The sequence below is a fragment of the Protopterus annectens genome, chromosome 1.part2 (genome assembly GCF_019279795.1).
Source record: "Protopterus annectens isolate FY-2018-M chromosome 1.part2, PAN1.0, whole genome shotgun sequence".
NCBI classification, from domain to species: Eukaryota; Metazoa; Chordata; order Ceratodontiformes; family Protopteridae; genus Protopterus; species Protopterus annectens.
This window is the reverse complement of record NC_056727.1, coordinates 1,235,213,058-1,235,226,596: the sequence shown is the minus strand read 5'-3', so window position 1 is coordinate 1,235,226,596 and position 13,539 is coordinate 1,235,213,058. Positions and strand designations below refer to the sequence as shown.

The window sequence follows — 13,539 nt, the reverse complement described above, 5'->3', positions numbered from 1 at the left end:
ATATATACTAATAAATGCAAACATTGTTTTGTTTTTAATATAGAGTAATAGCACTTAAATCCTAAATTCAGGAGGCCAGCAAGTTGAAGGGGGTTTGGGGGATGGGAGAGAGGCAGGGTGGTATAAGAAGGGTCAGCTCAGGGGCTGCAGCAAAATGGTCCAAACTGAGCACAGTAACTACTAAGGCCAGTCCTAATAAGTATATTGGACATATACCATGAGAAAATATTCTGAGTGAGATAAAAAAATAACATATATATATATATATATATATATATATATATATATATATATATATATATATATATATATATATGATGAAATGGCTGCAAAACTGATTTTTGTAGATATCATTCCAGCATCCAGATTTGGCTTCCAAAAGAATGAAATTGCAAGTACTCCTAATGGATAACTTTTGTTATATTCTGATAACATGCAGTTAAACTTGTAAACATAAATTCCCTAAGTGATCTTCATACTTCAAGTTCATGAGTGTCCAGAAATGCTTTATAAAATGGTTTTGAGCACACACACGCCTTTTATGTCACTCATGTTATATAAGTAGAATCCAGTCCCATATTCTAGAATAGGTCTTATAATGGTGCCATAAAAAAGGAAGTAGTACAGCTGAACATGCTGAAGCTAATAAGCGGATAGCTGTTCTTATTAAACAATGATATTTTCTTATTTGTTTGTTTACATGTTCAGGCCAGCTTAAGTCTCCTAATCAATATCATATTTTTTGTCCTGTTTACCTATATTTCCTAACCCTCTGGAAACAATAAAAAAACAGTAATCAGTACAGTATAACCCTGACAACAGAAGGCAGTTGTAGCTGCAGTCTATAGACCTCCCAAGCTACAGTGCCAAAACAAGTACAGAATGTTTACAAACTCTCTTTCTCTCACTGTCTAACCTATTTCTCCATCTAGCAGAGGAAGTCCATGTGGAACCTGTACAAATCACTATACATGTGTCTTCAGTGCTTGTCAGAGCAGTTGATGTCAGTGGCTTCACTCAGTGCCCTGGCAACCTTGTATCACTTTTATAGAGGCGACCCTCATATTCCCCCAGTAGGCAGTCCCTCTGGTCCCTGTAGAGCAGGTGTAGGAGATTGTGGCTTTCCTTGCTGCACTATGAAGGAGTCCTGCTGAACTCACTGCCTAAAGAGGCCATGTCCACTCTACAGGTCTGAGGTTGAAAAAAAATGCTAGCCTAGTATGCACTGCCCATGTTGGACACCATGTAATGTGCAGCACTGTTCAGTATGGTAGTGTTATGCAAAGTAAAACTAGTGCAGGCCTACAAAAATACAGGTTTCATAGTGGCCATACACACATGCACACTGCACATAACCTTCCAGCCTGGGATTGGGCAGATAAAGACACTGTAGCACTGGCTGTGACTGATAATGGATCGAGCTATAGTCACGATTCAGAAACTACCATAATAAGTCACCTCAGTACTGTAATTACCACAGTACAAGGCCCATTTTAGCATGATAAAAATGAGATTACAACATACCAGGAGACTGCCTTATGGAAAGCACCTTACAGAATCAGAATATAGTGTACTACTATATGCAAGTAGACTGCCTGACATGCTACAGAGGATATGAGGTCTGCAGTACAGTGAGCATAGACTGTGCAGGCAACACAAGTCTGATGAACAGCATGCATTCCTAAAATGACCACTGCTGGTAAACTATGGCACTGTGTTGGAATGGTGACAGCATAGTAGATCATAGGGCTATGGCCTCTGAAAGGGGGTCTGGGAGCAGTATTGAGACAATTGTTGACTGTCATGAAGCGTTAAGCAAACACATACTGATCTACAAGTGTAATGCACAAGTGTGCACATATGGTAATGAGAATGGTAGCATGTCAACAGCTGGTAAAGTTTATCACTATAGGTCCTATCCACATAGCAGGCATATCCTAGAGAAAGATAAAGAAAAGGCCTTCCACGACCAGGTGTTACAATGACTGTTGCAGAATATCAATGCAGTGGGCAGCCATAGCAGGACACAGTAAAACAGCAACCTGACCTTTACAAAGAACAGCTCTGCAGATAAAATGAATCATCAAGGACATCAATGATGCAACAGTGACAGCCTGCATAACTAGGTACATACATGGCTATACACTTATGTACATAATTGACATGTAGCAGTCTGTGTGCCACATGAAGTTGGGATTCATACATATAATCCAGCATTGCCGCAAGTATGATGTTCTTCATCTCACATTGCTGCAGTCCTTACATATGGGTAGTCCGCTGTCCTCGGTCGGCCCGAATACCAAAGTATTAGGCTGACGTCGGTCAAGGCGCTTAAAACTGACATCAGGACGTCAGGGTACAAAAGCGCATGACCGACGTCATATCCTCAGTCTTTTTTGCCGCATGGTCCGATGCAGAAGCAGCGTTGCAAGTGCCGTTCGGCGTTCTGAAATTTTTCGAGTTCGGAGTTTCAGACCGAATCCAAGTTGGCTAAGTACCCCGTTGGGGAATATTTTGTTTTTTTCTTGCCTCAGTGTATTACCGGATGTCAGAAAAAGTGAATAATTGTATTTCTTGTGGGAAACAGATACCGCATAGGGATTATCATTCTTTGTGCATTCCTTGTTTGGGGCCTGAGCACGACGTAGTCGGGTGTCGCTTTTGTGCTAGGTTCAATAAGCGCACTATTAAGCAAAGGTTAGATTGTGCTAGGCTGGTCTTCGGTAAGCGGTGCAATTATAATATGCCATCGGATTCTCCGACGCCCGCTTCCACGAAGAAGCGCAAAGACAAAGCGGTTAAACCCAGGCAAGATGAGTCGTCCGTTCCGGACGCCGGTTCTTTAGAGGCTTCAGTGGAACCGGTGGTTCCGATGGAGGCTTCTCTGGAGTCTCAGGGGGAGACTTTGATTTTGCAGGATGTGGCCTCTCAAGAGGCAGGTCAGGCTGAAGGGGCTTCTCAGGTTTCTGTACTCCCCTCCCTTCCCAGGGTGGTTAGACCCTCTCCTTCTGTTTCCAAGGCTTCTTCCAGAGGCAGGCCAGGTTTAGCTTCTGTTGGTGTCACTCCTAGTTCAGCAGGGTCTGTGCCTAAGAAGCACATGCTTAAAATGGCAGAAGATTTGATTACTCTGATTAGAGGTTCTTTGCCCCCTCCTGATAAGAGGCCTAGGGTGGAGCCAGAGTTGGAATGTTTTGAACAGGCTTCAGATGTTTCAGAGTCTTCGGCTGAAGACTTGCAGGAGTACTCTCCTTATTCTGATTCTGATGCAGAAGATTCCACTCCTTCTGCTTCTCCTCCAGAGGATTTTTCTTTTTCAGAGACACTTCATTCTATGAGGGAACATTTTAAGTGGGAAGGTCAGGACTTCTCTGATTCACGGAAAAGGCTTAGGGAATTTTTGTTTTTACCTCAACATAGGCCCTTAGCTATACCCCCTGTTTTGGATGTTGTGCAAGATGTATTTTCAGAGGCTTCACTTAATCCTGATTCTCTGCCTCCTGCGCCTGTTAAACCGGATAGGTATTACAGGGTGCCTGAGGCTCATAAATATCTCTATAAGAGTCCTAGGGCGGACCCAGAAACTATTAGTCAGGGACCTAAGGGTGTCAGGGCCTCTGCTGTAAAAAATCCGGTTCCTCTAGATAAAGAGGCCAGAGCTTTGGATAGATGGGGAAAGAAGGTCTATACATCTTCTACCTTAGCAATGAGGGCTTTGAATTGCCAGTTTCATATGTTGAAATATCAAAATTTTCTTCTTTCTCAATTGAAATCTAAGGTGGATGCTCTGGCAGAAGGCATTGAGTGTAAAGAATTACAAGATTTGGTGCATGTCTCTGAACAGGTGGGTAAGCATTCTTTACAGTGTGGTTTTGATGCTTTACAGGCCTCTTCTAGGGTGGCTGCCACTGGTTCAGTTCTTCGCAGGCATGCCTGGCTTAAGGATCAGAATTTATCTGACCATGTTAAGACAAGGATTTTGGATGCTCCTTTGCAGTCTGAAGTGTTGTTTGGTCCACCTGTGGAGTCAGTCTTGAAGAAAATGGAAGACAAGGCTAAGTCTATGCAGACTGTTATAGATTTTTTGCAAGTTCAGCCTCCGAAGTTTAGTAGAAATTGGCCTGCTAAGGGGTGGACGTATCCTTCTTCTGATTCTCAGTCTAGGGGTAGATCTAGATGTGGTAGGGGCAGAGCTCAGAGTTCCTTCAGACCTAGAACATGGAGTTCACCTGCACAATCTTCGAGTGAGGGCAGGGGCCAGTCCTTTCGTAAACAGGCCCAATGACCTACTTTTTCAGCTGCCAGATCCTTCTTGCCTGGCAGCACCTTTGGGAGGACGGTTGGCACTCTTCAAGGAAAATTGGATTTTAATTACCCAGGACAAATGGGTATTGGATATCATACACCAAGGTTACAAGTTTTATTTCCATACCTTGCCTCCTTTCAAAGGCATGCCAGACGTTCCTCCTCAGCAAAGACTAGAGGCTCACAAACAGATTTCTCTACTACTTCAAATAGGAGCTATACAACCGGTCCCTCTGCCAGAAGTGGGCCTAGGATTTTATTCTCGCCTGTTTCTAGTACCAAAGAAAGGGAACACGTGGAGACCAATTTTGGATTTATCTATCCTCAACACATATCTGGACATTCCCAAGTTCAAAATGTTGACGTTACAACAGCTTTTACCTCTGCTGGGCAAAGATCACTGGATGGTGACTCTGGATCTCAAGGAGGCTTACCTTCATGTTCCTATCAGGCCCAGTTGCAGGAAGTATCTGCGTTTTCGGGCTGGGACTTTTCATTATCAGTTCTCTGCATTGCCCTTTGGCTTATCTACTGCGCCCAGAGTGTTCACGAAGGTTCTGGCTCCAGTGGTAGCTTTCTTCAGGCTAAGAGGAATACAAATCTATCTTTATTTGGATGATTGCCTGATTCTGGCTCAAGGAAAGGACGAACTTCTTCATCATTTACAGTATGTGATGGCAGTGTTAAGATGCCTAGGGTATTCTGTGAACGAAATAAAGTCCAGTCTAGTACCCTCTCAGGACATGTGCTTTCTGGGTGTGAGACTGAATACAGCATCCCAGATGGCCTTTTTGACCCCGGACAAACAAAAGAATCTTTCTCTTTATTTCCATCAATTGTCTCGTCAGTCCAGGCTGACTGCAAGGACAGTCCTTCAAGCCTTGGGGTTCATGGCATCTTGTATTCTGGTACTTCCCAATGCCAAACTGCATATGAGGAAGCTACAATGGTATCTCAAAAATGTATGGACGCAACACTGCCAATATATGGACACTGTCATTCAGATAATACCTTGCATTCAAAAGGAATTTTTGAGGTGGGCTCAGGAATGTCACCTAAACAAGGGACTCTCTGTGACCCGACCAGAGGCAAGTCAGATTCTAACGACAGATGCCTCAGACAATGCTTGGGGAGCTCATCTAAATGGAAAATGGGTACAAGACACGTGGCCTGCCAGACTTCAACATTTACATATCAACTTGAAGGAGATGTTAGCAGTCCAATTTGCATTGATAGCTTTCAAGGATTTACTTCTTCCAGGGCAGGTGTTGATTCAAACAGACAGCACAACTGTCATGTGGTACATCAACAAGCAAGGGGGGACACATTCATACCCTCTATGCAGACAAGCAATGATTTTGTGGGAGACTGCTCTCAGTTTACAGCTCATTCTTCAGGAAAGGTTTCTGCCAGGAACACAAAACTCCTTAGCAGATGTGTTGAGCAGACAAATTATGGATCCCCACGAGTGGAAATTGGATCCTCATGTATTTCAAGAATTGACAGTGTTATGGGGAACTCCAGACATAGATCTGTTCGCTTCTCCACTAAATTACCAGTTGCCAAAGTTTTGCACAAAAAGGTTTCATCCCACAGCTTGGAAAGTGGATGCTCTCTCATTCAATTGGAGCAATCTTCACGTGTATGCCTTTCCACCACTGCCTCTCCTCCCAAAGGTACTCCTGAAGGTCAGACAGGACAAGCCAACCATGATTTTAATAGCTCCGGATTGGCCTCGACAGCACTGGTACCCATTACTGAGAAGTCTGGTTCAGGAGCCTCCATGGCCTTTGCCTTGATTCCACACCTGCTGTCTCAGGAGAACAGTCATTTACTCAATGTCAAACTTCACTCTCTGCATCTAACAGCCTGGCATATTCTGTTTTAAACCCTGGAGGGTCTCAGCTTCCACAACAAGTTTTGAATGTTATTTTGGAGGCCAGAAGGCCTAGTACAAGGAAAGTTTACGCAGATAAATGGAGGAGATTTTTAATTTGGAGTACAGCAAAGGACTTTGATGTTTCTAAACCTAATTTAAGTGTTGCTCTTCAATACCTTGCTGAGTTATTGGACAAAGGTTTGTCCTTCTCCTCTATAAAGGTTCATGCTGCAGCAATTTCTGCTCACTATGACTGTGACCCACCATTATTTTCTCATCCTTTGTTTAAGCAATTCCTTAGAGGGGCAAAGAATATAAGACCCCCACGTAGAGCTCCTACTCCTGCTTGGGATCTCAATTTTGTGTTGGAGAAACTCACCCTACAACCTTTTGAGCCTGCAGCTACTGCTGAGTTGAAATATTTATCATGGAAGACTGCTTTTTTGTTGGCCATTACCTCTGCGAGAAGGGTTTCTGAATTACAGGCCCTTATGGCGGTTGAGCCTTTCTTAATTTTCCACAAGGATAGGGTGTCTTTGCGTACTAACCCTTCCTTTATGCCTAAAGTGGTTTCTAGTGTGGCTTTAAACCAAACTATTCATTTGCCTACTTTTTATGCAAACCCCCAAAATAAAGGGGAGAAGATTTTGCACACTTTGGATATACACAGACAGTTGCGATATTATTTGAGCAGAACTAAAGGGTTCAGGCAGTCTCAGCAGTTGTTTGTTTCATTTGCTTTGGGTTCTCAGGGCAAACCTGTGTCAAAACAAACTATTTCTAAGTGGATTGGTTTTTGTATTGCTTTCTGTTATTCCCATCATGGTAAGGAGATTCCAGCTGGGATTAGGCCTCATTCCACTAGGGCTACTGCCAATTCTACAGCTTTTTAAGGGGTGGCTACTAAAGATATTTTGGAGGCAGCTACTTGGAGTTCAGTGCATACTTTCTCTAAGCATTACCACCTTCCACTTTACTCTAAATCTAGGGCTGGATTTGCCACTGCAATTTTACAGGGCATTTTGGCAGCTCCTAATGCTTTATAGTTTTGCCATCCTCCCTTACCTCTGCTTTGGGATTCTACCCATATGTAAGGACTGCAGCAATGTGATATGAAGAACATAGTACAGTTTTGTACCTACCATAAATGTAGATGTTCGAAGATGCACATTGCTGCAGTCCAATTACCCTCCCTCCTTCCCTGTGTAGTTAGAGGTGGTTGTGTGGTTTGGGTTGTAAATTTTGTAAATATGGTTAGTGCAGGGGTGGTTGGTTGTTCTTTGCTGTTTTGGCTTTGGCCTTTCTTTTTAGGGCCTTCTGACATCTGGGGCAAGAAAAGACTGAGGATATGACGTCGGTCATGCGCTTTTGTACCCTGACGTCCTGATGTCAGTTTTAAGCGCCTTGACCGACGTCAGCCTAATACTTTGGTATTCGGGCCGACCGAGGACAGCGGACTACCCATATGTAAGGACTGCAGCAATGTGGATCTTCGAACATCTACATTTATGGTAGGTACAAAACTGTACTTTATCTGTATGCATTCAGAAGTTCCGTTGGTAGAGGTCTAACACAATATGTTAGAACATACATGATGTGAGGGGTAGCTGTTAGCTGCTGGTATTGGCATCACTCTCATGACACAGTTCAATGACACAGTGACACTATCAACAGCACTAACAGTGGAGGGCACACTCACATCAACTGCTGAGATGTTGGTAGAGGGGCAGGATGAACCTCCAGCATTCTCTGTGTTAACTGCTGGATGCCCGTCTATATCAACCCCACTCATGCTGTACAGATGTCACCACCACAGATGGCCGAGGTGCATGCAGCCAGCACAGGGGAGAGGCATGAATGTATCTGTTACTGCCATGCCTCCAGGACATACTATGACTTGATTGTCACCCTTGGTATCTGTTATCCCTGATGAATGTGTAGGTCAGTGATCCAGGCATAGATGACCACTGCTGACACCATGCCAGAGATGCCTCGTGCTGTGTGGTTTCTGTGAGGAAGTACAAAAACTTTAGGGAATGTTGGACATCCTGCAATGCATGCAGAGTGAAATAGTGTGTAGGGAACTGGAACAGGCATGTCTGTTGAAGGCATTATTCACCTTAGGTACAGTCATGAGGATACAGGCAACTAGCCACTTTTGCTGCAGTGGGGTTTGGATGCATGTTGCATAGTCACGCAACAAGCTTACATGGATCGCACACATCATTCTTGAGCAGCTTGACTGTCCACACTGTCCATGACTGTCCCCTCCTCTGGGTTTGGCTACAACTGTGGTCACAGCTGACACTCTTCTGGCTAGCACACCACACCAAGCAAACTATTCACGGTCCCACAGTTCTACACCATCTGACAACCCTAAAGACTTGCAAAACTCCTAACAAGTCCCTGTCAGATGAAGAATGGTCACAGCAGCAAGGAGGGTTAATGCTACATAAACCTTTGTGTGCACTGAGATGGACATTTCATGTATCTCCCTTGAGTTCATGTGAGGGTAGCACGTGTCTGCTACCTCCTATATTGTGTTTCTAAACAATAGAGGTTGACAGTGTCTTAGTTGTACAGCTGATGTGATGTTAACTGCTTGTGGACACATTTACAGTGTAAAGGGAAATGGTATGCTAAATCAAAGACAATGGCTTTGAAGATGGCTGCTAACATATTCTACCTAGCTAATGCCTATGCTACTACTATAATCACAGTGACAGCTTAACTCCTGTATACTATAAAATCCCAGTGTTCATAACAGACAATCACTTTGGCTCACTGCCCTAATTTTCTACTTTTCTGAATCATCCCACCATATTTGATTTCATTATTTGCATATGTGTTGGCTCACTCTTTGGCATGCCGACTTTCATTCGCATGTCATTATGTGTTTAATAGCATACCAGGCATACTGCACTATCTCTCCTGTAGCTCAACCTTGCATCATGTGTCTTTTGTTCCCTCCCTGTGCATCACTGCTCATTGCACTATTTCACATAAAGCATTTTGCTGTTTATTTCTGAATAGACCCTCAATCAGGGTTCCTTGTATACCATGTCTAAGACACAGCAACAATATCCAGATCATCCTCTGGCTTTCCATCTATTATATTTGGAATATTATTTGCATTGCCATAAATGTTAATTTACGTTTTTCATTGTCTGACACTTTCTTTTTTCTTGTTCTTTTCTCGATCTTGTGCATTATTTTTTGTGTTTTACTTACCTTATTCTATTTTGCTGGAGAAATATATTAATAATGTATACTTTTTACCACTGTAAACCCAGTGAAACAGTCGGCCCACAGCATAAACCGCTAGTTGCCACAATCAGCTGCAAGCAGTGGTCAGAGAAGGCTCTAAGGTCAACAGAGACCAGACTGAAGACCTGGAAATTGACTGGAGAGAAAGTATAGCAGTTTAAGGAATTACTCAGGGCACTAGCACTCCAAGAAGAGAAGGAAATAGGTGGAGTTGAAGAAGAGGGACAGCGCCTAAAAACAGCATGTGTTAGGACTACAGAACAGATATGTGGCTGAGCCAGGAATGGAAATAAGGTACATAAGGAAAGCTGGCGGTGGAATGCACAAGTCCAGGAAGTCATCAAAAGAAAGAAGGAGTGCAGGAAGAAGTGGGAGATAGAAAGGACTGACCAGGCTAGGAAGGACTGCCGGTTGGCTAACAAAGAAGCTAAGAAAGAAGTTGCAATAGCAAAGAATAGGGCATCAGGTTGCAAGACAAAGACAGAAAGATAAAGAAGATAGTCAGACACCCTTTATAAGGAATGCCAGCAACAACCTGCTCACCAGTCCACAGGACATCAAAGGCAGATGGAAGGAGTATTTCCAGCAGCTTCTGAATGAAGAAAACCCCACAGAAGCTGTACTGCCCCAGAAACAGCCTACAATGAGAGAAGAAGAGGAGCCCACCCTAGAAGGTGTAAGGATAGCACTAAGGAAGATGAAGTCAGGGAAAGCAGCAGGCTCAGATGAGGTCACAGCAGATATGATAAAGATGCCAGGTGAGATAGGGAAGAAATGGCTCTTGAGGGTACTAATAGTAGTGTGGAGAGAAAGGTGTATCCCAGATGACTGGAGAATAAGCATATTTGTGCCAGTATACAACAACAAAGGGGACATCCACAACTGTGGGGAGTACAGAGGCATCAAACTCCTATCACATTGCATGAAAGTTCTGGAGAGGATGATTCATAAACGGATACGCAGAGTAGTAGAATGTAAGATGGTAGATGAACAGTTTGGATTCAGATCAGGATGCAGCACAATTAACCCGATGTTTGCAGTGAGACAGATACTTGAGAAGGAGCTAGAGATGAGGAGAGAGTCCAACTGGGCATTCCTAGACTTGGAGAAAGCATATGACAAGGTCCCAAGAAAGCTGATCTAGGCAGTACTGCGGTGGTTTGAAGTCCAAGAAACAGTGGTAGAATTAGTGCAGACTATGTACAAGGACCCAGTGACTCAAGTTCGAACAGTGTTTGGCGTCATAGAGGGGTTCCCTGTGGGAGTGGGTGTACATCAGGGTTCAGCTCTGAGATCACTGCTGTTCATACTGGTGATGGACTACATTAGCAAACAGGTTGGAGGGGACAGATCAACAAAGCTGCTGTATGCAGACGATGTGGCAGTAAAGGCAGACTCTGAGCTAGACATTCAGCAAAGGATAGGAGAATAGAATGCAAATCTGAAGGCACATGGGATAAAACTAAGGACAGATAAGACAATGGTAATGGCAGAAAATTGGGCAAATCAGAAGAAACTAAGAATAAAGATAGAAAGGAAGATAGTGGAACAGGTAAACAGCTTCAAGTATCTGGGAGGGGTGGTTGAGGAGAAGGATAGTCTGAATGAAGAAGTCAAAGCTAGAATCAGAGGAGCTGCAGCCAAATGGCATAGAGTATCAGGTGCAGTCTATGACAGAAGAATGCCAAAGAAGCTGAAAGGTAAGGTGTACAAGACAGTGGTGCGACCAGTACTACTGTATGGTACAGAAACCTGGGCAATAAAGGCAGAACAGCTGAAGAAGCTAGAGGCGGTGGAAATGAAGTGCCTGAGAAGGGTGGTAGGATGCACACTGTGGGACAGACAAAGAAATGAGGATATAAGAGCAGAAGCCAAAGTAGCTCCAATTGCAGAAAAGATCAAAGAGAACAGATTATGGTGGATTGGGCACAAGTATAGAAAAGCAGAAGACAATCTGGTGAGGAAGATTTGGGACAGTCAGGATGAAGGTAAGAGGAAGCGAGGAAGTCCAGCAAAGAGGTGAATGGATTGTGTGAAAGAAGATCTGCGACAGTCAAGCATGAGTGTTGCAGAAGGCAGGAGTGTGGCACTGAATCGAGAGTTGGTGACAGTTAACACAATACCCCGACCCCATGTAGAAAAATGGGAAAAAGGGGGCTGATGATGATGACTATTTACCATTGTGTTCTTTCAGGTATTTCTGTGTCAGAAGTAATACAATACCATGTTTTACCTTAAATCTAAGTGTCACTCTCATAAGCCAACACAGTGCAAATTCACAAATCTAGATGAATAAACAGACTGTTTTCCTAACCTCTTTGTCTTAGTAATTAATATTTGTTGTAAAATATTGCTGGCTTGTCTTCTCCTACTGTATGGGGGAAATAACCATGGAATCCCACACAAATAAAAAATCTCACAACATATTTCATAGAAACTCAGCTTTTCATGCTATGAAGTTTGAATTACTGTACCTTTTCTCCTACCACTGAAGACTCAGCCAGTTGATTTTCTAACCACATAAATTGACTGGCAGGATCTGCTTCATTTGCTGTGATTTGATTGCTGTCATAATACAGGTTTGTATTGAGAACTATGACACGCTGCCCTGTCTTGTTTAGCAAACGTTCTGTGTAAAATGCACCTGTAGAATAAAAATTGGAAATAATCTGTAAGTTTGAAGGTTTACTAGTCACCAAGTCACCATGTGAAAAAAAAGCTAAGCTAAATTTGCAAACCTAAAGGAAGTGTAGATTGCATATGTATATGCCATTTGTGGCCAGTGGTTGAAACTGAGCAAATCTTCCCCACTATAACCATGCCATTACATCTGTAGAGCTATTCTTTATAAAGACCAAGTTATGATAGTAGCAGTCAATAAAGCAGTCATTGCAGAGATACTAATGATGTACTAGGGGTATGGCCAATGGGGACCTTCGTCCATCCCTTGGTCAGTACAGTGAAATGACTCATTGTTATCTGAGCAGTCATATAATGCAGCAGAATAATAATATTCTTTTAGCTTGTTTTATTTAAGATTATGACTTGTGGTGTAAGCTGTACATACCTTAGTTTCAGCATTCAGGTAGCTCATTTCCAGCATCTTAACTACTTGTACACACACCACACAGGGTGATTGTTTAATACACATAACAAAAAGTCTTTTCTTTTATTTAATTGCTTTTGCTATTCAAACTAGCGTAAAAGCTCAGCAGATCCTGCCCAGGTGTCCTGCAGAGACCTACAATGCCAGAGAGACAAAAGGAGAGACTTTGGAGCGTTTAAGTACCAGTTTTTGGTTTTTCTTGTTGCTTATTGCTATTTCCAACTTAACGCTCGTTTTCTGGTGTTTATTGCTTCTCAAAATGCTAATTTTACACTGAAATTGCAGTTAGTGGTGTCTGCACTTTAAAAATCGTGTTTTGTTGTAAATTGTATTTTTAACTGTTACTGGCTTCCTACTCAAGTGTGACAGCCATTACTGCACTATAAAAGTGTTTTAGCATTTGTTTCTGCTGTTTTCTTGAAAAAAAAACAAAACAAAAAAAAAAAAAATTTTCCCAACTTACTAAGCTAGAAAAGTCCAGTTTCAGATACCTGCTGATACCTGGACTGTGTTTAAGCTTCTGTGTTTGGCCATACCTTACTTGAGCAAAAAGGAAGTTTCTTTGTTCACCAGTGAGATTGGGGAGCTCTGAACAGCCTAACTGCCCTTGAAGGAGTGGTTTCTGCCCAGAAACTCTAGTTTTATTGGCCATTTTGGGCTAATTTCTCTCTCTTTAATCTTTCTGATATAAAAACTGCATTTGCGTGGCCATTGTGTTTGTATAAGCTCAGCAGATCCTGCCCAGGTGTCATGCAGAGACCTGCAATGCCAGAGAGACAAAAGGAGAGACTTTGGAATGTTTAAGAACCATTTTATTGTTTTTTCTTGTTGTTTATTGCTATTTCCGCCTAAACTCTTGTTTTCTGGCATTTATTGCTTCTCAGAATGCTCATTTTACACTGAAATTGCATTTATTTGTGCCTGCACTTTAAAATTCATTTTTTGTTGTAAATTGTATTTTTAACTGTTACTGGCTTCCCACTCA

At 42.7% G+C, this 13,539-nt stretch overlaps 1 protein-coding gene across 1 annotated transcript in view; it reads right to left on the bottom strand.

The window, feature by feature from the left end:
* Positions 1-13,539, bottom strand: part of SMPDL3B (sphingomyelin phosphodiesterase acid like 3B) — a 459,824-nt gene that overhangs the window by 211,212 nt on the left and 235,073 nt on the right. The window contains exon 5 of the mRNA XM_044060102.1: positions 11,923-12,092. Within this exon, the coding sequence (XP_043916037.1) occupies positions 11,923-12,092 (170 nt within the window). The remainder of the gene's footprint in view (positions 1-11,922; positions 12,093-13,539) is intronic.